At 41.2% G+C, this 27,272-nt stretch overlaps 2 protein-coding genes across 9 annotated transcripts in view; one reads left to right on the top strand and one right to left on the bottom strand.

Moving 5' to 3' along the window:
- Window positions 1-10: 10 nt before the first annotated feature.
- On the top strand, window positions 11-18,394 carry LOC118410121 (GDP-fucose protein O-fucosyltransferase 1-like). Its single transcript, XM_035811640.1, has 7 exons — window positions 11-269; window positions 4,263-4,357; window positions 5,803-5,980; window positions 10,666-10,765; window positions 12,442-12,637; window positions 14,100-14,330; window positions 17,341-18,394. The coding sequence occupies exons 1-7, from the start codon at window positions 56-58 to the stop codon at window positions 17,500-17,502; spliced, it is 1,176 nt and encodes a 391-aa protein (XP_035667533.1). The 5' UTR covers window positions 11-55; the 3' UTR covers window positions 17,503-18,394.
- Window positions 18,395-19,042: 648 nt separating this feature from the next.
- Window positions 19,043-27,272, bottom strand: part of LOC118410100 (GREB1-like protein) — a 49,333-nt gene continuing 41,103 nt past the window's right edge. For 7 of the 8 annotated variants that reach the window (XM_035811591.1, XM_035811592.1, XM_035811593.1 and 4 more), the window contains 11 exons: window positions 26,918-27,023; window positions 26,234-26,504; window positions 25,807-25,937; window positions 25,189-25,353; window positions 24,621-24,825; window positions 23,968-24,133; window positions 23,519-23,725; window positions 22,897-23,070; window positions 22,094-22,262; window positions 21,671-21,806; window positions 19,043-21,429 (listed from right to left, as the gene is read on the bottom strand). In XM_035811591.1, coding sequence (XP_035667484.1) covers window positions 21,224-21,429; window positions 21,671-21,806; window positions 22,094-22,262; window positions 22,897-23,070; window positions 23,519-23,725; window positions 23,968-24,133; window positions 24,621-24,825; window positions 25,189-25,353; window positions 25,807-25,937; window positions 26,234-26,504; window positions 26,918-27,023 — 1,936 coding nt within the window. In that variant the 3' untranslated portion in view covers window positions 19,043-21,223. The other variant, XM_035811595.1, reaches the window with a different exon arrangement.

The following is a 27,272-nucleotide window of genomic DNA, read 5'->3' as shown; positions in this document are numbered from 1 at the left end:
CGCCGAGAACCTGCACACAGCGCCCGTTAGATCAATCTCCGCCGGGTAATCAGCCATGTATCTTTGGTTCGTGGCGGCGCTGCTCTTCGCGGGAGAGCTATCGGGAGAGAGCGAGTTGGAGGCCGCGGAGGCGAACCCGGAAGTCCCGGGGGTTGTTTTGGATAACGGTGCAGAAGTTTTCGGGGTGGAAGGAGCGCTGAAAGTGGGAGTGGCGAAGCCTAGATTGGAATGGGATCCGAACGGATATGTTTTATTCTGTCCGTGTATGGGTGAGTGCAGTGATTACTTGTTGAGTCCTTGTCAGAAACTTTCCGACCGCTCTTTATAGACTTCTTGCGAAACAGCCTGTAACTTGAGACGATAAGATTAAGTGGGTTTACACAAGACATATGGCACAGTAACCTTGCAGTAAATGAGCCGTGGCAGGTGTCCGAAATCAAACCGCAGCTTATCAAAAGGGGACTGGACAGAACTATTTTATTTGGGTGAAATTGATACGGAAAACATACCTGTCTCATTAAGCGCAATTGCGGGTAATTTCAGTGGTAACATTTTAGCAGACCAACCGTTAAAAATTTACGTTCGTTACTCAGACTAGCTCACGCCCACTTCAAGACTTCATCATGCAACCCGCACGATTGCCTGTGATTGTTATGGACTCATTTGCGTGACCCACCATTAGATGCTAAATGCCAATCAATTACCTCTTGTATATTAATGATTAATGATGAATAGATATCATTGTTTCAGAACAAAGCCAAATTACACTGTGAGCTGTTAAGCCACGCCACTCCACGCCGGACCTCAATGGGTCTCTATAATACACTTGGGAATTCAAGTCATGCCATTGTTAGTGCATGAACATGTGAAGAAAAACGTGTTTCTTATTCAATTCACCTATGAGACAGGTGTATTCTTCATCATGAAAGTTTGATGATGGTGTGTAACAATATCTATCAGTTTGTGTTTTTGTTCTCTTTGATTGGAAGTTAAGTAACATGTGAATCTTACAGTTGTCAACTTACATTCCAAACACACTACAGCTGGGTATCACCCGGAGGTCTTTTTGAACCATTTTTACCTCCATGAAAAAATGGAGGTATAGTTTTGAGTGTGTCTGTCTGTGTGTCTGTGTGTGTGTCTGTGTGTGTGTGTGTGTCTGTGTGTCCGCATATTTGTGGTCAGCATAACTTGAGAACCTCTTGATGGACTACGATGATATTTGGTATGTGGGTAGGGGTTGGGAAGACGAAGGTCAAGGTCAATTTTGGGCCCCCTGGTGTATGACCTTGGTACTGCAGCGCAACTTCCGGTTTTGCTATGTCTGTGTTCTGAACATGCTATTTTTAAGTATTAGATAGCTCTTGTGCTCAGGAAGAAATGACATAAGTTTGGGCCCCCTAGCGTCAAGTTTTGGGATAGCAGGGGTATTTTTGTCAAAAACTTTTGACGAGGATAACTCAAGAAGGGAACAATGGATTTTCATGATTTTTGGTATGTAGGTACCTTAGACAATGTTGTACAAGATAAAATACTAATTATGCAAAATAGGAGTACATTTGCATAATTAATGAGAATATTCTATCATAGCAGTTTTTTCAATGTATCTCTTGTCCGGTACGTGATATGGTCGTGACATTTAAGTGGTAGATAGCTTTTAGTGTGATGACAAAATGAGGCAAGTTTCAGTCCCCTAACATTTAATTGTGGAACTGCAGGGGCGTTTTTGTCAAGACATTCCAAAGAGGATAACTGCAGAAAGGATTGACGGATCGCCTACATTTTAGGTATGCAGGTAGCTTAGGCAAAGATGTTCATAATGACATGCATGTTATGCAAATGAGGAGTTAATTTGCATGATTAATGAGGAAATTGTATAATTCCATTGTTTTCAATAACTGGACTTCAATAAATGTAACACATGTTAATATGATAGGTGGAATATAAGCAGATACCAAATATGATAATGAGGAACTTATTTGCATAATTTATGTAAAAATTGCAAAACCGCTTTATGATTAATAATGGGAATTTTATAATTGTGACATGTGTACGTTTGTCAATGATGAACAACACCATGCATAAATTATGTTAATGTCTTAGTCAATTGCATGAAATTTACAAAAGCTCTAAATTTTCATGGAGGTATGAGGTCGCCGAACTCTAGTTGATCCAGTTTCCCTTTGAGTCTGTTTAGGTGTGCAAATCTCATGACAACCAACAAATGCTGCTAAGTGACCACATACTGACATACTGACATAGTGTGGAATGTTTCTGGAAAATCCTTGGATGTTTATTCCTGTTGCCCTTGCTAACATAACAAACACATAACATGGCTCTTCACCCTGAAGATTGCTTAGCCAGTGTGTATAAGTTCAGTGTAAGAATGATGTCACAGACACATTTTTGATTAATGAAAATAGAAGATTATTGAAGCTGGTAAGGAATATGTAGTATTTACTTATACTTATGTGAATCTGTGCTGAAATTATGTTAAATCTATTTTTCCTAAAGAAGCGTGCATGTGGAAACTAATTTGTCAGTACCATGGCAATGATCAAGTGTGGGTGTGAAAAACTTCAAACATTGAGAATGTATTTTGTACTCTCAGCTGAGGTAAATTTTCAAACAAAGGTGTATGTGTATGTTTATCATAAGAACCTTGAGTTGTCATTCTTTTGAGTTTTTGTATGATTTATTGATCCAGAATGGATGTTTACCATTTTATGCTATATTATTGTGAACTTGTCATTCATTCACTCCTATGTCAGAAATTATTTTTCTGATTAAATCATTTGTTATGGTTTTGTAAGCCTCCCTTGGAAATTTAAGTACTAAGTTGTCTGAAGGGACCATAGATAAATTTGATAGAATGAGAAAAATCAACATTTTTCTACAAATTTTCATATTTCATTACAAAGTTACTTGTTTTTTAGAGGATAGTTGTTAAACATTACTATTAAGGTAATCTATTTTTGTATGAGAGAATGTCTGCACATATATTCTAACTGTAGAAAGGTATATCTATATCAAATATTGGATTCTGTGGTATAATAAAAATTGTAGTTTTATGAACAGGTGCATTTTGAATCTGGTTCCAGTACTTAAACCGTTTAGCCCTTTTTCCAAAATGATTCATTTGTTGCACGTCTTAAACGGATTTGCATCATAATGAGTGTAACTGTTGACTTTATTCATGAAGTTATTCTAACTGCCTTTCATTTCTATTCATGGAACCGTCCTGAATTTTCCATCCAAAAGACCAGTAGGGCTTATCATCAGGTACAGTGTACTCTAAATGGACCTATTACAGGGAGCAAAGGAAAGGAGCTTGGGGGTTTTATCTCTACTCTGCACAGAAAGTGACATTTTCATCCTCCCGAAGAGATCTGCATGCTGAGCAGGTCTTGCTGGAGTTATCCGTCAGTACAGAAGGAACTTGGAATGACAAATAGCCCTCAGCTGTTTATAGGAATGGATAACCAAGCCATGCATGCATTCAGCCTTGATCCCTCTGGTTTGTCTGAGGTTCAGTAAAATGTTGCAGCTGTGGTTAGGCATAGTTTTGCACCTACGTGGTGTGGTAATCACTCGCTGCCCTGCAGGACCACAGTAGCCTGGGATTTGGGTAGCAGTATTACATGTACAAAAGCAAAATTGTGAAATTCTGCAAATTACCAAGAATTTGGGACAAGAATCTGATCTTTTAGCTTTTATGAAATCACTTTTTTTCCAATGAGTTTTACAGTGATATTTGATATGTGTGGCATTAAATATGATGAGGAATTGTATTTAATTTTTTCACCTTACCCCATTACTTAGAATTGTTACCGAATATTGTTATGACTCTGAGAGACAAATATGTTAAAGAATGAGGATAGGATCAATGAATGATTCTTAAAGGGAGATTTTAAAATTGGAAAAACTATAGCCTTTTTATAGATTCACTTCAGATAAAGGTACGTACAGAAAAAAGTTTGGAACATATTTAACTTCCAGCACTTTGTTATGCTTTAGTTAACATCCTGCCTCCTGTTGCCATGACCAATATTATATAAAGTGGCAAGATTATTCCATGAGGCTGAGACCTTCCACCTTCCCTTTTGGCCAACTCCATAAAATTCTATTAAAAATGTCAGGCTGACAGTGCCCTGATTACTTTTAAATGGGTAATTTCACGCTCCCTTCATGTAGGGAGTAAATTAGTGACTTCCTACGTCAAGGCTGCCATTTCTCTTACCATGTCTTCATTAACATTGCAGGGAGGTTTGGAAACCAAGCCGAGCATTTCCTGGGGGGCCTGGCATTCGCAAAGGCAGTCAACAGAACACTGGCCCTACCTCCATGGAGGACTGATGTAAGGCTGCATTTCTATATTTTTCATCCCTATGGACGGTGTTGTATAGGAAACTGCACTGACCTGGTACATGTAGCTGTGGGGGTTACTTGTAGAAATGCTTCATTGGTAGTCATAGTGTAAAGTTTGAACTAAAGGCTGTGCCTTATTCATAACTATTCTTTGTGCAACAGTTTTAAATTTCCATCATCAAGCAAAAGTTCAGCTACAGCACAAACTTTTACACAGTAGATGGGCGGGTCTCATAGCAGATGAAAGCTATTGTGAGTAGCACCTATTTCCCCTTGTTTCCTAACAGAAAAATTCAAACCCGTTGATTTATTGAAAATTCTCCCTTTTTTATGGCAAATTTAAAGATGCATGGCAAAATACTTTGTCCTTTAAATGGATTGGTCCTGTCCTTGGTGCTGCAGATAGTGGTTCTCTTAGTAGCCGTACAGATGTCTAATGAAAGAAGCATTGCTGTGATACATGTTGGAATCGCTGCACGTATCAGCTGGCACAAAGTATGCCCTTTACATTAAAAGTCATTTTTGGCGCCTCTGAACTTACTTCAAATCAATTGTAGGGCAATAGGATGGGTCATTTATTTCACTGTAGAATTATTGATCCTGACCACGTAAGGGAGAGGAGTGAAGCGGAGAGAGATAACAAAACCAATTAGGAAGCAAAACCCTTCTTCCATTTAATGGGCTTCCACAACTTCAGTCTTTTGCTACTTGCTAATCAGTTGTGGACTGCATCTTAAGCTGAAATCGTGTCTGCTAAATTTGGAAAATGGTTTCCCAACCACTCGGCTCACATCTCATGTTAGTTGCAACAAAGTTGGGTATGAGCAATCATATCAAGAGATTGGAATGTATTAATGCTGTATATACATCACATTTTGAATATTATTAACCTTAAGTGCAAATGTCTACACAGAATTTACAAAATTTGTTTTTCCTGAATTTCCAGCGTGATTCATACTGGGACCGGGTTTCCTTGTTGATGCAATGGCACTGCCTCAGGTGTTCAGTCACACATTTACCAGGGTCATACCTGTAAGGGATTTTTATTCAAACTTAGAAGCTGACTTATGAAAGACAGGTGAGACCACAGATTGGTTATGGTGAGCAAGGGATGGCAGGGTTACTGAGGTGTGCTCACATTCTATGTGTTGTTCTTTCTGCGAACAAAACAATACTTAACAAAATACATCTTGAGACATCCTGAGACATTTTTAAAGCCATATTGACCACAAAATGACATTGATATCGGGAATATACCAGTGTTAAACTCATGGATTGACTTATGCATGTAGGGTGCAAACTTCTTTATCATTTCTGCTGCTGTTGCTTCTATTTTCTGTATTAAAGTCCCAAATGAAGGTGAATGGCTTATAAGGTAACATTATACGATTTTCTAATCAGTAACTGTTTTTTTGCCTATAATATTTCCTGCAGAGGAATGTGCCATTCTCGGAGTGGTTCAAGGTAGAGCCGTTACAGTCATACCACAGAGTAGTCAGCATGGAGGCCTTCCTGGAGCAGCTGGCACCTGTCCACTGGCCACCTGGCAGGAGAAAAGGCTACTGCTGGAGGAACCGACGGGACACCAATGCTAAATGTGGCATGAAGGAAGGTAAGCCAAACAGACGCAATAAGGACTCAGCTCTTTTTAAGTGTTGTCAGCCTGTTTTGCAACATTGGCACTCTTCCCTAGTACTGTACCATCATATTTTCTATACCAGAAAATTTCATGCCAAAATGTTCAGTGTATGTGATCATCTTGATCAAGGTTGTGGAGGTTCCTACTAACAATATGGGGCTCCTAACATTTCACTGACCAATCTTACCTGCAAATTATCTTGTCCACAACTGGCCTTACAGTGATAATGTAGAATGAATGCTGATTAGGTAAAATAGGAAAGTTGAAATCGGAAATTTGAATAGAATGAAAGGGCCACTGCAAACAGCCGCAGTGACCAAGACAAAATAGAAAGAAGGGAGGTTGGTATGGAAAATCTACTACGTCTGTCGTCCTCTCTCCTTAATCTTGTCAAAAGTTGCCTCCTTTGTCAGGAGGGATTGATGTGTTATTTCCACCTTGTCATCTCAGGAAGTCTCTCTCTGCGTGGGGTCCTATCCAATTTCCCGTTTGGGAAAGTCTAATTCTTCATGTTTATTATAGCTCCCAAAGACGAAGTCATTTAAGAGCAGTCACTTACTTCAAATAACAATCTGTAACTCACACTCACGACAAGATATAATGATGTCTGCTGAATTCTATTTTCAATATCTACCCGAACCAAATGAGTTTTGATGTCTGAGCCTAACGTTTAGTAACAATGAATCATAAATAAGCTTGTTTCTCTGTCAGACAGTCTGTATCGATTTCCCAGACAATGCTGGTATAGAATAATAGGGATATGTTGCTAGGTAACATGTTGTTTGATCATTGCCCAGGGGATACCTATAGACAGTGTTGGAACACAGTGCCAACCTTCAGAGCTTGTCGTCATCCACAGTTTAGATTATCAGTAATCATACAAATGAACTCTTTCTGAAGTAACAAATTAAAGGAGACAAGAATTGTTCAAATGAATCTACAGTCCTATCATGTTCCATTGATTTCTACCAAGTTACAATGCTGTATGTTACACTCAAGGCAACTAATCGTCAATCTGTATGAAGAAAACATTTTTTTAATATGTAATCCTTGGAATTCAAATCAAAATGCTGCAACAAACATTGTAATGTCAACTGGGATTAGTATTGATGCAAGGAGATATTTTCCTGAAGGCACTTATGAGATTATAACCTTGACATACAAAAGCCTCAGCTAGTATTCCCTACTCAACAGTACACCTGCTGTGGTGGTGAATAATGTATGCCTCCTTTGTTACTGAACAGAAGAAGAGTCACCTGAGTTAAGGTGATATGCCGTCTGGTGGGGCTCACACCTGAGTGTGGCTGACAGGTCATGGGTTAAATGGTTCCTATCAAGCAAATTGCTGTGTAGGGAATTTGGGTCACACCTTGTTAGGCACAATGTCTCTTGTTGGTGTTGTTGCTGACGGCCTTGTTATCCCTGTGAAAAGGAGGTATTGTTCTCGGTCCCTGTTCGTCTGTCCTAGTATGTCTGTTATCTTAATATTGCGGATTGGCAGGATATGTGTCGGAAAAATGGTACGACTGGAAACTTGCAGGATTTGAAGAGAGGATGGTGCAGCAGGCTAGGTCTGGATCCGAAGTCCCATAGTAAGGCATGAAAATGGAGGAAAGAGAATTTGCAAAAAATTCACAATTAATGAATAAAACAAGGAATTCACAAAATCTATAAATATTTCACAGAGGTATGAATAGCTGAAGAAATTCCAAACTTGCTGTCAAAGAAAAAACTCTCTTGTGCTGTGATAACAAATCCACTTGCACTGATCATTGAAGAAGTTCTTTGGATACGTTTGAGTTAAGATTGTTCTATGTTACCTCGTTCTCTCACAGCAATGTGGTATCCTTGATCTCTTCCTATGTCAGTGAGTAAGGTGAAATTAGGTAATCTGTTTGTGTTTCAATTACACAGATTACATTGTTCTGTGTAGCAAACAGGATTTGAGGAAAAGAAAAGGACACAAAAAACACAAGATAACAGGAGCCCCATGAAGAGTACATCTGTGTTATCAGTGCTGAACAGTTTGTTGTAGGGCTTTCCTCCAACTGTGATTTTGCAAAGTCATTTCCACTCATATCTTGATGAATAGGCTGTGTTTTTTCTGTTGAATCACAGTGATCACAGTGGATATTCCATTTAAGCCTTCCCTGTCTCTATTGGTATTTAAGCTAAATCATAAGGTCAAACATGTTCCCCCAGACCATATGTCAACATTTTGTATGAGATGTTTGCCATGTTGTGTTGACTGGATAATGCCAGACAGTTTAAAAGCTTATGCTAATGATGACTGCATTTTTGTAGGACAGAATTGATGTGAAATGCGATAAGGATATAATGTAATTTGCTGACTCTTGTCCTTTCATACGATTATCATATTGCAAAGTAGCCAACTTTGTATTATTGCTAAGGAGCCAACCTCTGTGAAAATTCAAGCGTCTCAGACGGCGAAACGCCGTTTGCGACAACCGTCCAAGGCGTCTTAAATTATTGGGACGCTTTGGACGGTTACGGCGGCGGACGGCATGGGACGGGCTTTTGAACGCCCGACGAAACGTCCAAGACGGTCCGAACGGCATAACAAACGCTTGGACGCGTCTAGATTGGCACTTTAGACGCGTCCGGTCGGACGTTCGGGACGTCCGAGACGGCGTCTGAAAGCGGGCAGCCGGACGCTCCCGCGCTCCGTCGGGCGGGCCCCCCGCTGGGAACAGACGTCTCTGCGGACGGACCAGACGCCGATTGCGACGGACGTAAATGACGTAATCCAGGCTGCTGGGACGGATCGGACGCCGGTTGCGACGGGCATAAACGGCGTAATCCAGGCCGCTGGTACGGGCGGTAGCCTCCACCACGCCTTCCCACGGGGGGTACAGATCGTAAAATTCGACAGAAAATGGAATGAAAGGCCAAGAGGCTGTCATCGCTATATTATTAAAGGTTAATATCTGGGCCAAACTCCTAGCAAAATATTTTTTCTTCAAGACACAGTTTTAGTTAGTCAGGCAGTACGGTAGAAACTCATAACGGGCCGGTGCATTTAATTTGGAACGTGCGTAGACGGCTGCCCGGACGCCGTTTCTGACGCCGTCCGGTCACGGATATAATTTTATGGCCTGTTGGGACATTTAGCGTTGCCACATACCAAACAAACAAATATTCAGCCAGGCAGTGAATTGTAGAAGACCACCCACCACCGGGCCGTCAGGTTTAGCTAAAATCAAACACAACTTGAACACATTTCTTCGTAAATTGTTTACACGTACTCCGCGGCGTTTAATCAACTTTGCTACATGTACGAAATTCAATCCGGCCTTCAATCGTGTCCGCGGCTTTTTGTGCCGCCGTGCCGACACGTTACATCAGAATGGACGAGCCCACATAACATCAAGGGTAAATACAGGACGTTTGAAATTTTCTATCGTAAATTTTAATTGCACCAGTATTTGCTAAAGACTGGATATATAAATGTGAAATAACGTTAAATTTTCTACAAAGATCATAAGTCATTTTTTTTATTTCGAGGTAGCGAACTAAAGTCTTCCGTTTCATAAGCTCCTAACCCCAAGTAGTTGGAAGAGCCGACTAAGATTTTGATTGGCACCGGCAAAATCGGTAGGTGCTATCTCATTATCTGTTGTCTAAATCTACATTTTAACAGCATTATCATTCTTAATAGAAACAACAGATATTTTTTACAAGTATTCTACAACGTGTTCATAATTCTTTTTATTTTGTGGCATCAAAACAAGATCCTAAATTTTATCATTTCTTCGCGTATGTGGGGAGGGCACCCGTAACAACAAGTCGTCGGTAAACTTTGCAACAGATGAATGTACAAAAAATTAGAATAAAATGCGAAGTATTCACTTACCGGCGCCTGCAAAGTATCGACAATCAGCTAACGGAAGAACCGCTGCTTCTTTTGACGACTCTGTCACATCTGTGATTTCTGCTGTCCAAGGTTTGCTGCTTCGAGTAAGTAGTATAATTTTTCCCCCTTGTCGGCGCACGACAAATAATTTTTGTACATTCTTTTTAGTATAAATAACGGATACAGTCATCGCCGTAAACCCAACCTCAGCACAATGTCGTACAAACATCAGCTGCTACGTCTAGACGTGAAGTCCTTGGTCCAAAAGTGCGCAAAATTTAACAAACGGACATGAAATCCACAGAAATAGTCACCTTCTGAACATAAGTCCTGCAACCGCCGGAGTGTTCAACGGTCTGAAATTCGAATTCACCCGCTGAAATTGGCGCATGTGCAGAAGTTAAAACGTCATGTTTCCCGTGGGGATCATAAGAAAAGACGCAGCCGTCTGCCGGCGTCGGGTGACTAAGTATTTTATAGCCCCATCAGTGGCCGTCTCCGACGGCAATGGAAGGTCTTTCAGCCGTACGGGCGTTCAAAATAAAAACTGACAGAACGGCACGGACGCTCACGATGTGTCCGCGGCCGTTTCGGACGGGAATGAACGCGTCCAGAACGTCTGAAACGCGCTCGGACGCCATTGGACGCTTGTAGACGCCGTCCGGGCAGTTTCGGACGCTTGAATTTTCACAGAGGAACTGTTTGACCAACAAAAGTGTCAGATTCCTTGACAATGTTCATTATAGAAGAGTGATTGTTCCACATTTTATTGTGTTGTTTGCAGGGAACCCATTTGGGCCATTTTGGGACCACCTGGGTGTGGACTTTGATGAGTTTGTGTTTTATGAGTTCACGTACCAGCAGACAGAGGCTTGGACCAAAGAGTAAGTACTAGCAAGTGAGAAAGTCTGTATGCTTTTCTATGATCTGTTTCTTAAAATCTTCTTAAGTTGTGTTTCTAAAAAAAATCTCAATTGTCCAATAAGCTTATTGCATTATAATAGATTGGTTTTAAAAGATATTTTGCATGGTTTGATTCAAATTTCCAAAGGATTATGTGTCAGAAGGATCTGTACATCTTACCAAGGACTTTATTACATTGATTACATAACGTCCTTGATCTTATTGTGTAAGCTACATGTAATAAGGCAGCTGATTTCATCCTGAGGTTGATGTTTTGCTTTTCATGGTAGAGCCGGTTGGGCCACGAAGCCAGTGAAATAAGCACTTAACAATGCTATAAAGTTGCAATTAAAAAAGTTAATGCAAACGAAAACTTTCCTTGCCAAAAGCAGTAGACTGTATTGATTGGGCTGTCCTGATTGACAGGTCGTAAGCCGAGCAGTGACTGATAGGATTTGTGATGACATCAGTTCAATATTGCCCTACCCATTGCACACTGATGAATAGCTTTGCATCATGCATGGATGGCGGGAAATATTATTCTGTACCTCGAATCTGTCAAAGTGTCAGCGAGAATGTTGATCATTGCTCGTAGGCTCTAATCCCCTTACGGGACGTTATTGTTACCGATGTCGACTCTTTAATCTGATTATGCCAGCGCCGCCTACACCTGACAGCTGCAGTGTAAATGTGCAGATCCACGCAGAGTTACTGTTACAGTTGTCTTCACACGCCGTTATAATTACCATGGCATCTGGTTCGTTCTAGATGGCGGAGTTTTTGCATGATTTATGTTCATGTTTAATTGTGGTCATGTCCCGATCTCTTCCCATGCGAAAGTACTCTTGATAACCCTCCAAATCTCATATCGTCAAGTTGAGTCGCCTGAATTTTTCATGAGCCGGGCAAATATCCATGGCACGGCCCGGGATATTTTACTTCTGGGTAGCGTAACAAATCTTGTACGGAAGAATGTTTTTCCCTGCTGGAGATGATTTATCTGCGCACATTACTTTGGTTCTGGCAGTTCACATCTGGTAGAATGTTGGTGCCGCAGATGAGGTGCAGATGGTATTTTGGGGAGGAAGGCAGGTATGCCGGGTTTTGCGGGCATGTAATTTCTTGCACCATTGTTTTGATGGGATTGCAGGGCTCAATAACTGTAAATCTTTTTAAGAGCCTTCTCCTGTGACAGAGACTCTCATTTGATATCGCTGTGGGAAGTTTGCGGCTCGCATCTGTCAACTTTTTATTGTAACCAACTTTGTAGCCTTTTACCTTACCACACTTTAAAAAAAAAGTATTAATTGCAGTGTGATACTGAAAATGCAGTGATACTGAACTGAACATATCATTTCAATGAATAATGAAATGCATAAGTAGTAAACCACAAAGTAAAGGGTTATCAAAACTGGAAGCTCCATAAAAAAACACTAGGAGGCCCATTATCAAGTCTGACAATCTTTTATTCTAATACTTACCAAATATCAAAAAGATATGTTCACAGCTACTCAAGTTATGCTGTCTAAAAAACAAATCCAATCACAAACGACACCAAAGCTAAAACTTTCATGGTAACGGATTCATTTGAGTGTATGCCTTTTAGTTGACATTTTAATTCAGGGCATGACAAGACATGTTTTATTCCCCCATGCAGGTTCCCTCCATCCTCTCATCCAGTGTTGGCCTTCAAAGGTGCCCCGGCATCCTTCCCCATGAAGGCAGCCCACAGGCAGCTGCAAGAGTTCCTACAGTGGACATCCACCATCACCGTCCCTGGACAGGACTTCATACAGACCACTTTCCAGGGCAGACCTTACATTGGCATCCACCTCAGGAATGGCCCTGATTTTGTGAGCATCCTAAAATACAATTTGATTTTTGTGCTGTATACGTAGGAATTTGTGAAACATGATTGAACTGAATCACTATCTTTGAGTTTGGTAACTATATCAATTTTGTATGAATCAAGTCTGAATAGCTTTTACGTGATGTGCCTAATAGTATGTTGTTACAACGTTTATCAGGGAAAGCTCAGAGTTATGAGAGAAGAATGCCTGAAACATTATTCAGTGGTAAGAATTGAGGAGTAGCACCAAAAATGCTTTCCAGGTTCTTTTTTGATCTACATTACTGGAAAATTGACGTTCCTTATTGGATATTACAGTTTCTATACCTAATTGTGTGGGAGATAGCTTCAGAGGAAAGCTTTTGGACTTCCCTCTTAAGTAAATGCCAGAATCCTTTTAACAGAAGTAATCGATAGACACACACAGATCATTGAGCCGGCTGACAAGTTCAGAACTGACAGCAAATAGCATTTTGTAAATGGATGGAGGTAGAATTTTCCTGATTGAAAGACAGGCTTTAAACACACTTGTGATAGCCCTTTGTGAAGTACGATTTACAGTATGGCTTTTCATTGGGTGAATTTCCATTTAGAGACATCTCTACATGCACAGTGTGTGCAAGGTGACTGCCTTAACAATACAAGATCGTACAAGATGCTGACTGCTATATTCAGGGAATTGTATCAGTAGTCCTGTGAAGTCATATTACCAGTCTGGGAGCGCTGCGTTGTGCGGAGAGAGGTCTGTGATGTATCGCTGATTGAACATTTCAGGAGCTTTCTGCAGCAAAGTGGAAGTAATCTGGTACTACAAGCCCAGGCCCAGGCTCAGGGGGAAAATGGAACATGTTTGATCAATACCTCCAGAACAGTGTTTCTTTCTGCCAGCATGGCATTTCTTACGACAGTTCCATTTTGAGAGTATGTTAAAGTGGTCATTTAGAGGTTAGACTCTGTGGTAGTGTAATGGAAGGGTATGAATCATACATGTACATGATACCGGCCAGGCTATCTATGACGCCAGGCATCCCGTTGGGTTATAGTCCTCAGGACTGGGCATTTACCCAGCGAAGGGATCACTTCACTTCTTACAGCTTCCTGCCATTTCATCACATTTTCAGTTAGTCTCAGAATAACAGCCGTTTCTGTAAAATACATGCACTTAACAAGATGGAACAAAAATAGTTCTCACAGCCAGTGGTAACTGCAACATCCACAGGGTTGTTGGAAATAACTTGTACTCTGTTGAAAAGTTTTCACAAAGGACAAAATGAAGTTGGGTTATGTTTTTGCATTCATGCTATTTGCAGTTGTGCTTCTGGATCAGTTCTTCTGTAGGAATTGACAACAAATGAGAGACACATGTATTAGTACATCATTGTTGACAGAACAGAACAAGTATAGCTTGTGTATAAAACACATGATAGTGACAATCGAATCAATAACCTTCTGATATTCTTCCCCAGGAGCGGGCCTGTGCCAATGTTGAGGGTACATCCAACTTCATGGCCTCCCCACAGTGTACTGACATCATGCCTGGCAGGACCGTCACTCACAAGATGTGCTTCCCATCCAGGGAAGAAATCCTCAGGAAGACCAAAAATGCCATTCTGGCAACAAGAGCCAAGTTTGTGTTTGTGGCCACAGACAATGACCCCCTGGTGGAAGAGTTAGAGCAACACCTTAAATCTCTGAAGGTAAGGCTTTAGTAGGGGAGAGTAGTTTATCTGACAAAACTGTATGAATGCTATTCAGCACCAAGGACAAAGCTATTCGCAAGTATGAATGTTGTTCAGCACCAAGGACAAATCTGTTTCCTAGTGTGAATGCTGTTTAGCACCAAGGACAAACCTGTTTCATAGTGTGAATGCTGTTCAGTACCAGGGACAACCCTGCTTCATAGTGTGAATGCTGTTCAGCACCAAGGACAAACCTGTTTCATAGTGTGAATGCTGTTCAGCACCAAGGACAAACCTGTTTCATAGTGTGAATGCTATTCAGCACCAAGGACAAATCTGTTTCCTAGTGTGAATGCTGTTTAGCACCAAGGACAACTCTGTTTCATAGTGTGAATGCTGTTCAGTACCAGGGACAACCCTGCTTCATAGTGTGAATGCTGTTCAGCACCAAGGACAAACCTGTTTCGTAGTGTGAATGCTGTTCAGCACCAAGGACAAACCTGTTTCGTAGTGTGAATGCTGTCCAGTGCCAAGGACAAACCTGTTACATTGCAAGAACACTGTTAAGCAAAACTGTTGTTCAGCACCAAGGATAAATCTATCTCTTAGTCTGAATGCTGTTCAGCACCAATGTACATGTAAGTCTGTTTCATAGTGTGAAGGCTGTTTAGCATAACTGTTTTATTGTGTGACTGCTGTTCCGCAACAATGATAAAGCTCTTGTTTGATGTGTTACTGTTAAGCACTAAGGACCAAATTGTTCTACAATGTCCAGCACCAGCTATTCTTTGGTATGAATGCTGTTCAGCAGAAATGAGAGTGCTCTGGTAATTCAGCAAAAGATAAAGCAGCAGTCAGCTCGTTATGGCCTGGCATTTTTGAAGGAACACTTACTTTACCAGTTCAATACTTTCTTGAGATCAATACTGTGTTCTTTAGTAACAATGTCTATTTCTATATGATCCCCTACATGACTCAATACCTAAGATTCTCATAAAAGAACATAAATAAACAATAGAACTATTTGAAGGGGGTTGGTTGATGTCCTCCTAGTGCCCTTGTATATATTCTCATGTTCATCAATGCAACTGATCATTTTGTTAACTTATCTATCGCAATTCACTTTGAAGTGGGAAGTTAAAGGCTGCACGAATAGTTTTCTTGCTCACAAGGGAGCTGGCATCTTTTGACCCCGCATCTATCAACCGTAATGTGCCCTGAAAAAGGACAAAGCCAGCGCAGAAAGTAAATGCGAGCCTCATGCAGTTTTAACTACGGCAAAATTGTTCCAGCTAACTGGATTGCCCGGCCCGGAGCTTGTGAAAACCCCCGCTGTTTGGCAAGTGAATATTCTATTGACACGAGGTCAACTGGCTGAGTTTCCCTGTTGAAGCGATGTGATTAGTGGCTGCCAACTGCGCACATCTCACCTCTCCTGCAGGTTTCTCCCTCAACAACCATTACAGAAGTATTGATTACCTGAGGAGTTACTCCTTGGGATTAGCCCAGGCAATGAATATCATTACTACAGCGCTGACCCATGCCTCAGATTTGTACATCAGACGTCAGCATGTAGCCCGCGGCATGGACTCGGGCAGAATACGGGATGAAGAGATTTGCAAATGGCAGAAACACTTTGTTCTTCCAAATATCCAAGGACTATTACTGGAATTGACTGGAAAAGATGTGAAAGATCTTTATCTTGTCAGGCTTTTATCTTTTTAGGTTAATGGCCTGCAACTAGCATGCTTTTTGTGGCAAGGACAAGACTTGTTCGTAACAGATATGCCTTTACCCGTCAGCTATCTTGCTCTCCAATAGTTACCTTTTTAATTCTCACTAAGTCCTTCTGCTGTGCACAGAACAGATACGCAAACAAGTTTCCTTACAAATTGTATCAAGGGCTTTATAAGATTTGTTGCAACACTCTATTTGGCATGTCTGACTTTCATCTTACCCAGGTTATTTTGTCTTGTTTAGTTCTCAGAACACATAACTTCCAGAGTATTAATCTTACTCTTAGTACACTACTGAAAGTGTATATACAGTTTCTTAATGTATAAACCCAGCAGATATGTAAAGAGAACAAACAAAAATTAGATAAAAGCTGGATAGATGTTATCTGAAGGGTATGTGAAGGTTACAATGAATATGTAGTTCTGTGTTAGAGAGGATGCGGGCTTCACAGGCCACATTAGGACTAATCCTTGAACAGGGCCGGCGGAGTCGATCAGAGTCTTTTCGTCTTAGCTAGATAACGTTAACAGTGATGCATTGCACTCTTTACAGGGCTGCTCTGTACAAAGTTACCAGTTACTGCCCTGCTGGAATACCACTGGACAAAGCCACGTTAATGTGTTGTTAGAAAGAATTCAAAGTCAACAAACATATTGGACTATGCACACAAGTACTCATTTGGCTTCCAATTTTTAAAATTTTTTTGTACAAAATCTTTACTGTCATAAAACTGATTTGTTCCATCAATCAGAATTTGAGCTTTTGTGCATCATGGCTTATATCATATATACATTTCTCAAGTACAATGTGGGCTAAGTAAGAATTTTTTGTCATTGATTGAATGGAAAAGATACATGCAAGATGTCTAAAGCAGGAGTAAAATATCCACAAAACTGTCATGTCTCACAAAACTGGTGCCAGTTGCCTTGGATACATTTACATTGGCTGGTGTGTTCTGGCAGTTTAGTGTGTCACATGCTTTATCCAGCTTCAATACAAACGTACATGTAACTTGCCCCCGTGACACATGCATCTTTGACCTGCCATCACTGTCTGCTGACAAAGAGGCTTAAAATAGTTGAGCGACATTCACCCTGAGCAACATGCCACCCACATCTCCCGAGACTACCATGACAGCTTCTCACAGCACACATGCTGACACTGTTATCAGTGACCTGACCTTTACAAGTGACCCATCCTTCAAGTTATGTGAAACGCATTATCCTATCTTCTCAATGCAGCAATAAAGAGAGACTAATCCAGTCAAATTGGTATTTTATGTCCCATTCAGGTCAAGGTTCACCATCTGAACCCGCACCTGCCCCAGCTGGACCTGTACATCCTGGGCCAGGCGCAACATTTCATCGGCAACTGCGTCTCTTCCTTCACGTCCTTCGTCAAGCGGGAGCGAGACGTGCACAACAGGACCTCCTCCTTCTGGGGAGTGGATTGACTGTGCAAGCAAGTAGGGTGGTGAGCAGTCAGGAGCAAAAATAACTTCTAAATTTTCCCCAGAAGTGTTAATGTGTAATGCTATGCTGTAAATGCAGAAATGTTTGCAGTTTTTGTGGTGGCCTCCTCACGGCAAACTTAGAACCACTCCAAACATTTTCCCATTATAGTTTGACTACAGCCTATGGCACTACTGTGAACTTAAAACCACCGCGAAAATGCCATTTTCACGCTACCACGAAAATAAATCCCCGCAAACTTAAATGCATTTACAGTAAGTCTGAATTATAAACTCCTATTTCCAGTTGTAGCCTTTTACTGCTGCCAGCTTTTCAAGTCAGGCTATGATTGGGAGGAAAAAAGTATTCTAAGTTATATAATGCTGGTAGCCAAATGACCTGAGATTTCGTATCAACTTAACACCAGTAGAAAATGTCCTGCTTCTTGTCTACAGTTAAAATTTTGTTGCCAATTGAAGCTGGACTCAAGAGGGTACATTGTATTCTCATAGGTTTATGAGGTTTTTTGGCCTCTAATCCTCTCCCCTGAAAAAAGCCTGCACAAAGCGGGTCAATATCGTTACAATTTTATTAGCTGTAGTCACAGTTTATGCTTCTGTCCGTGAAATCAGACATCTGAACTGGTGTGCCAATCCTGTTTTATCCTATATGCACATGTAGTGTGTGACTCCTTTTATGTGAGATCAAATGCCAGTTCTTAGTGAAAGCCAGTGGCATATTTTTAAAATGTTTTAGAAAAAATCTACGTGATTACAGGACAATTGCCTGTACCACAAAGCTGCTAATCAAAGAAACTAAAGCGAAAACGTATATTACAGAAATCTAAAATGCTGCCTACTCTTTAGAATAGTTGTTCAAAAACTATATTTGAGATTATATGAAAAAATCAATGCTAATGAATACCATGATTGTTATTACAGGCAGTCTGTAGGTCTGTCTAAAGAACATTAGACATTTACGACTATTTGTTAATTTCCACAGTCCCACATCAAGTCATTGTTGTCTGTAGGGTGTGTTGAATAGTGAGGACAAAAACTTGGTGAAACACCAACAGATAGTTTTCTCTATTGAATGTGAGGTGAGCACATAACCTGTCTCAGACTTTTAAAACAATTATAAACTGAGTATCCAAATTGATAGACGTCTATTCTTAATGGATTATCACGGTGAAAACAAGTGTGCCAGTATTTTAGAGCCTTGAAGGCAGGACAACAGGGTGTTGTGTGTTGCAGTGTATTTAAGTAATTTTAACTGTATGGTGTCAAATCTACCGCAAGAGATTTTGAAATAGTCTATCATGTATATGCATATTGTCTATCAATTTAAATCAAATCTATACTTTATATCTATCTATATCTATCTATATCTATCTTTCTATGTTATCATATATCACATACATATCGCGATATATAATGTATACCACTTGTGAGCAGAAAGAGACAGAATTTTAAAGCTATAATTTTTTACGTTACAATGTATGTAAAAATGTCGACAATAAAATGAATATACACAAGTCATCAGTGATTTCTTTGCACTCCTTTTATTAATAATACTGGGTGCATGTAGATAAGACCTACCATAGGTCTGGTGCTGCCACCACTGCAAAAGTCACACACACACATTTCACTTCATGGTTAGTTACTGGGTCATCCTAAGCTAGTACTGGAGGTGTACATGGGGCTAATCCAATATTGACTGTACTCCAAACAGAGAAAGAGAGTCACGATTCTGCAAATTTGTAACAGCAGCTTATTGGCCTTGACCCTGTCCACAATTCTTATGGCTGATATGATTTAATCTGTAAAATCTTCATTTTCAGTAATTAAGCACATTATTTCGAATGACGACTCACATAATTTCCAACTCATTCAAGATTTGGTAAAAATTATGCATAACATTTCCCCATGTACACCACTCTCCACAGCTACTACATTCATAGATATTTATATAGCATGTAAAGAAGTACAAATAATCTGGCATTCAAAGGTAATTAAAATATAATCTGACTTAAATATAAAATTATATGTACATTCATGGACTAAATTAGTTTGGATGGTGGCAGTCCACCTTGTGAACGATTACATGTAGGTAAGACAAGGTTATTAGGTGTCAAAATACTTACTGCTTTTCGTGGCTACTTCCCTTTGCAGTCACCAAAAATGTACATTAGAACAAAAATGACCTTACAACTACTTTTCTCATGAGTATAATGCTGTATACAAAGGTTTTTAAGTATGACTTATAAGTATGTTGTATGTACAAGCCCTGAGAATGTGTCATTGCATTGTTTGGACGTTGTCTGTTCCAGGCCACAAGAAAAATAGTCCAGGTTTTCTTCACCGTGCATGGAATGTGTCCCTACCAATGTATTATAGATATATATATTCTTTATATATATATATTTTTACCATAACTGTGTACCACTGCTTTACCTTACTTTAGGTACATGAGCTAACTGTATGGGCCTTTCTCCAGGCTACAAAATAACTTCTTTCTGTTACACTCCGTCTCAGCATGTGATAACAGACTACCATTGCAATGATCGATTACAGCGTGCTGTACTGTAGTATATATAACACTGATAGTGGCAGTGAAATGTCTACCCTGCTAAAAGGTTGGGCCCAACAGGCCAGAAAAAATCTCCATGAAAACCTCTATTTGACTACATGGTGTGGCTGGGCCCTGGAAGAGCTGGCTTTTTACCTTATCCATATGCGCATTGCGTTCACTGGTGTCCCAGTATGTAGCACTAAGTACAAGTGCCTTTGAGAGGTAGATTTTCAAACGTGACCATAGATTTCCATCTTCAACGGTTTTCAGAAACTATAACTTAATGCCTAGAAAAGTACATGTAGAAACACTGATTACAATTTATACCATTCATTAGACAGTATATCTGCACTTACACAATCACGGACAGGTGCAATCACAAGTACAAGGGTATGTTCCCTTCAGGATGACAATGTGTGTACAAACAGCACTGTACATAAATAAATGTGCATATCTGGTCGAGTAGTAGATCACTGATGCTGTCACAAATGTGATATGCAAATGCTGTTCGGATCCAAGTTCCCATCTATTTACCTTGTGAGTAATGAAGGAATTTTGAGACTGACAGATATGGCATTACCAATTTGGAGGATAATGATACAGTGTAGTCCCACTTAAAGAATCTAACGACTCTGTACAACTCATCGATCAGACGAAATTTTGTCCGTCATTCATTTCTGTCATGCAGCTTGAAAAATGTTGGATGCAATATCATTTCAGGCCGAGTCACTTTCAAGGGAAACCTTTTCTACTGTGTACTGAAATGGTATCCCATTCCAACTTTTGATGTGTTAAAAAAAAACATAAAAAATCACAGTCACTGAGGAACTTTGATGTTCTCTCTGCTGTTGCTCTTTTAGGAAATGAACACCATTTATCTTAACAACATACAAAATAGTGTAATACTACACTTGATTTTGAGTTTTTTTATGTTTCCTTAACATACATTGTACTTGGTGATCATAAGGTAAGGATTACGGCCGACCACTTTGGGAATTTGTAGAGGGGGACTTAGTCTTGTTCTTGGCTTGACTTAACCTTGCTAAAGCTGCTCAGGTGTTGAGAAAAGTCTTCTCAGATTCGCAGCATAAATGACAGGTACAGAACATACCATATGTGCGCATTGATAGCTCCTTGAACGTGTAATGTCACTTAAGTCCATTGTGCTTTGTCGTTGAACGCTGGCACCTTGGGTGCGATGTGCTGGCCTGTGAGGAAGTAGAGCGGCTTGTCCTCCGCAGTGTTGGCTGTCTGGAACTCATCACGCAGGCGGAAGCGCCACTGGTCCTCCAGCTCCAGCCGGGCGATTTGTCTCCGCAACGTGTTCCGGTCAGGACAGATGACACACAGAGTGGCTCCTGTGGGAAAGGACAGCAACAATTTGTCATGTATGTGATGTGTGCCACTGAAAATTTTCCTTCAAATAAGTCTTAATAGACTTCTTTTGTAACAGTTTCTGGAAAGCTTGATGTGATACATCGAAACTGAACTGCTGCAAAAGTAATATCATTTCAAACCAAATTCAGTAATATCATTTCAAACCAAAACCTGATGACAATATATATACATGTACATGTATGATTCTGGGTTTGTACATACCAGGAACAAAGTTGAACTTCTTGAGGAAGTCGGCCATGACAAAACTGTCACACAGGTAGAGCAGCAGCCCGCTGAAGCGGCAGTCTGAGTCCGTTTTGACGGAGTGGGGTCGGGAGCTCATGTAGGCTACAGAGATCTGTGAGAGGCAACAAGGCATGCAGACACTCAGCACTGGTTCTGAACTTTTCATGTTAGACTTAGTAGATCCAGATGAGAAAAACACATTTGGAAATGAATATGACTATGGTAGCGAAATATTTGTGATTGCCTTTCTTTCTCATTATTTAGAGATTTGAAACAAGACAAAACGAATCCTCCCAACCCCTCAAGTGTATAGCCTTCTGTTTTACCCTATATGAGACAAGGAAGTGTTCCAGACTGCAAAGGGTCAGACTTTAAAGGTGAAGAAGGTTCAGTTCTGACCTGAGCTCCTAGGTTGAGGTAGCAGTCGATGGCCAGGACAGGAGTCAGGTGGTTGTCCATGGCCATGGGGAACAGAGCCTTGCTCTCGTGTGCCAGGTACTTCTCCAGCAGGAACTGTGGGGGGGCCACCAGCGGCACCAGGTCCTCACTGTCAGGGGCAGCTACAAACCTGAGGAGGGGAGGCGTGGGCAACTTAGCCATCAGAAGCAAATCACAGCACATAGGTCATACATGTACATGTATGACAGCAGGTGTGCTTCCCACCATGTAAAATACTGATACATGTATGAAACCCTGATTTCATTCCGTCAGGGGCAGCTACAAACCTGAGGAGGGTAGGCGTGGGCAACAGAAGGTCAGAAGCAAATCACAGCAGACAGGTCATACATGTATGACAGCTGGTGAGAATTCCCACCATGTACAGCATTGACATGGAACTTCAATGCTGATTGCAGTCTGTTATGTTTTATATTATATCATCTTAAAGATACATCTTTGTTTGACTTATGCTAAAATATTATAGAATATATGAACAAAGAAACAATTAAACAAAACTCCTATCTGTTTCTGGACAGGCATAAGAGCTACATTCCACTATGATGCACTGAATGAGATGAGAAGAATTACAACCTTCATTCATTCTCTGAGTATAAAATAACGTGCAACTGTAACTGGATAATTTCTAATTTAAGTACATTGTACTACTTAAATCAACTTGACGGACAAGTATATTGGGATGTATCTTTAACTCCTAAATAGTAGCAAGATGGTAAATGTATTAGCACCAAACAACCACTACGTACTGTCTGGTGGTGATGTTCTGTGTGTTGGCATTGGCAACCTTTGGCTTCATGGGGAAGTCCATACCCCCGCCCACGTGTATGGCCTTCTTCATGAACGAGAACCGGTTGAAGCGGCACAGCAGTCCATTCCCGCTGCTGATCCGCATGTTGAAGTCAATGTCTTCACAGTAGTATCTGCAGGTCGTACAGATGTGTTGTCGTTAGTTCTTTTCATAGGCACTCAATAAACAAGATGCATATAAGTTTAAGTTACTGTAATTCACTTTGTCTTCTCGGTACCAAACTTTCAAGGTTTGAGAACATTTAACTTGTTCTCGGAACGAAATGTTCACAGTGAAATTTTTTTATTTCTTACTGGTAATGATAAGTTCACATTGCAGTCGTCACCGTGAAAACAGCGAACATAAAAAAAAACATTGCAAAATCAGGAATTACAGTAACAATGATACAAAATTTCATGGCTATATGTTACTATCGATTTCAATAACACAGATGCACAGAGAAGTTTAAAATCAAAGAGCGGCAGCAGGTTTTAAATGGAAGAGAAGTCATTATGATATGTACAGGCAAGACATGTTATGGCAAAAGACAGTCACAGTCTCCAGACATGAGCTCCCCCTACCTGTTCTGGTCATACTGCACATTCTGTGTGGCATCCACGTTGAGCATGATGAAGCTGTGCAGGTGACAGCGCGAGAACGGCTGCATGCTCACGTCCACCGTGGACTTCCCGCTCCACTGCCGCGCACCCAGCATGCTGAAGTGGGTGATCTTGGGCGTGGCTTCCAGGTGCTGGATCACGCTCTTCAGGGAGATGTTCTGAGTTTGCCTGGAGGAAAATGCATGAAAATTAACTCAACTTTTCACCCTATGCCTTGGCTTTTGACGCCTTTGTAAGCTTCTACATACTGCAACAAAATAACATGGTAGAGACAGGGGAAAAACTCATTCTAAAAACAAATTATGGTAATTATCACCCTCTCTTTCTATCTGCTTCTTAACAATTCTATGTAATCCCTACCATTTGGGATTAAACCACAATTCTTCTTGAAAAGAGCCTGTCAGCCTTACTTGTCCTCCTGTGTGCTGTCGTGCATGTTCCACATGACCAGCGAGTCGTCCATGATGATGACGTAGGGCCAGACGTCCTGGCGCCGCACGCCCAGCTCCTCCTGACGGTTGCGCTCCAGCTCCAGGTTGTAGTAGGCCAGCTCCTTCACCAGGAACCGTGCAGCTCCTGGACAAAACTTCTCGTTAGCACAATGTCTGGAGACTTTTCAAAGAACAAGGAGGCGACACTCACTCAGGAAATATCTAAAGACATGACTCAGGGAACCCTACAACCCTCACAGAAAAGTTCTGGCTTCAGATGCAAGTATGACAGGCTGAAAAATGTAGAATTTCAAGCATACAGTGGAATATGAACATTCCCCATCTGCCTGACAAGAAAGTCCATCAAACCTTGTATAGAAAGTATACAGTTTTGGTAAATAATATCAAGTCCTAAACACAGCACACTGATAACACCTCAACCATGGCGTGAATGGTGGGTTCTTAGATAAAGACAGAACAAAGTCACAACTGTCCATGAAGGTCCAGGTAATAAGATATGCCAAAAAGCAGTTACTCAAGCAATTGGACATGGTTTGGAAACCATAATCATATCCAGTTGCTTGTCATGAGTAACTACTTTTTGGCGTTTGACAATTGACTTTGCATCTCACCGATGCCAGCATCGTTGCAGACGACCGGCAGCACGAGGATGATGTGGTTGGGCCAGAACTTCTGGTACAGCGCCATCTCGCACTGCTTCACCACCACCATGTGGGTGTGGCGCCCCCCCTCCATGGCGTGGAACAGGTTCAGCAGCCCGTGCTCCTGCCGACTGCACGTGGGCGTGAAGATCGGCGTCTTGATGTCGTTGTGCCCCTGAAGGGAGAAATACAGAAACATGAGCTCAGTGAGGAAATACAACCTTGAAGCTGACACATGTATCAGCCCAGGCAGCACAGGGGGAGTGGGACAGAGAAGACTACATTGGGCTGACTCTATGGCTTTGTTTAATCTTCTACAAGCCTGATCTTCAGACAATCCCTGAGCTTTTTTACAGCTAACCTGCACATGCAGAACAAAGAACACCTCTAAATCTGCAAGAACCCTTTGTACAACACTGTACAACAACCCTAAGCAAGGTATTCTTCCATACTGTGGTCCAGCCTCAGTTCTACAGGCCTTACTGTAGATCATGATCAGTCCAAGCCCCAGGCCATGCATGACCTGTTGTTTCCTTACCGCATCTTCCAGTGATGGCAGCCTGAGGCTCTCCAGGTGGTGCCCCTGCTTACTGAACACGAAGTGTTTCTCCTGCGTCTGCGGGATGATGAAGTGCAGACGGACCTCCTCCCCGTACACGGCAGACGGGAAGGTGAAGCTGTACAGGCTGGACTCACGCGTCTGCTGTGGAGGCAGAGGGAAGCACAGTCAAGAAGAGACATCTAGTAACATACAACAAAACTGCATAATTTTATCAAGGCACACGGGAAGGTGAAGCTGTAGAGGCTGGACTCACGGGTCTGCTGTGGAGGCAGAGGAGAAACAGTCAAGAAGAGACATCTAGTAACATACAACAAAACTGCATAATTTTATCCATGTTCATATGCACCTAGCAAACTGGCTGGTAGCTCAGCACTGAGAAGGCATGCTAGATGCACATTGTAAGTTTTGCAGTAATCAACTTTACTGGATCTCTAAACACAATGTACAACATAGGCTGTCCAACACTTAGGTCACAGATACAGCAGGTCACGGCTGAAATAAACATCAGCTAAAAGATACCTCCAACTTGGGAAGTCTTTCTATTATCCAGATAGAAGATAGCATTAAGTAAAACATTGTGACCAGTCCACTAACCTGTGGTGTTACTGACTCCATGTAGTGGTGGCAGTGCTCACAGTGGTGGAAGCTGTTGTGTGCACTGAACTTGGACAACATGATGGACATGGTGGGTCTCCGGGAATCCTTGTTCACAGCTGGACTGTTATCTGGGACGTACAGAAAGTAAAACGTGTGTTAGAGTCTCTCAATCAACAACCAAACTTGCGTCATCAAATCAAATCAAGGAAAGAGATAAGAAATTGAAATGTTACAGGAGAAGAACTAATACTTACCAGAAGCTCTTGATTCGATTAATGGCATCACAAAATTTATTGTAATCACTTACAATGATAAAATCCCAAACTATTTCACACAAAAAGTCATGTAACATTGATATAACATACCAACCATAGTTACGCTATCTATAGATAAAGTTACATGTATATCCAAACTTGTGCCCTACCTTTCTTCTCTGCACCAGCATACACAGGACTGCATGACATGTACTTTCCCTCGTGGAGGTTGGCATCAAACGGCATGCTGCGCACAAACTCGTAGTCAGGCCACTTGGCGGTCAGGTGCGTGGTCTGGTTGTCGTTGTAGACCAGGCTGACGGCCGGGGACTCGCGGTCCATGTTGATTTCCTCCTCGTTGTAGACCTCCACCTCCAGCAGGCGGATCAACATGCGGAACAGCACCCGCAGGAACTGCAGGTACGCACCCGTCTTGCCGACCTGGGCGAACAAAGGGGAACTTTCTGTGAAGTGCTTCTTTTCTGTCTTTTCTGAATCTTCTTTCTCCACATTTCAATGCACAAGGATTCATTGCATTACACTTATACCCAAATGTCAGTGTAGGGCTGTCTCCAGCTTTAAAATTCTTTTTCATCCCACTCATAGTTTGGGAGCCCATGTTGTTGATTATCGTTGTTGAAACTGTCCATTTCAGCTTATGAAAATACATATTCAGCAGTCTCTTGTCATGAAGTCCATATCTTTTGGACAGACAATTTTTGTCTGTCTTAACAAGCTAATTTTCCATCCTGGAATAGAGGGACTGGTCCTGGAGTCAGCCCTGTGTCAGCGACAAACAAAAGGCTGAAATTTCAAAAATGAGGCAACAAAAGACATGCAGTGTTGTACTGTACCTGTGGGGGTCCGCTCAGCAGCAGTCGCCTGGGGTGGAACACTGGCAGGCTGTTCTCACCCTTGTTGTCTGTGTCCATGTGATGCTGCAGAGGCTCCGTCCATTGCCTACAACAGAAGAGTTCAGTGTTATTTTATAGCATTGATCATGCAGGAAAAAGTTACCTTATACCTGGGTATTTCATGTCTTCAAAATCTTAGTGGTGAGGGCCTGTAAATATCATTTGACTGTACAAATGATGAATTTTAACAGAAAAGTATCATCCAAGGATAAGTCAAAAGCAATATCAGTTCTTCTACATTTAGCACCAATACATTGCCAATTCAAAAAGTGTTTATTCTTCTTCCTAAGACAAG

Source organism: Branchiostoma floridae, chromosome 2 (genome assembly GCF_000003815.2).
Source record: "Branchiostoma floridae strain S238N-H82 chromosome 2, Bfl_VNyyK, whole genome shotgun sequence".
Lineage (NCBI taxonomy): Eukaryota > Metazoa > Chordata > Leptocardii > Amphioxiformes > Branchiostomatidae > Branchiostoma > Branchiostoma floridae.
This window is presented reverse-complemented; position numbering and strand designations above follow the sequence as displayed.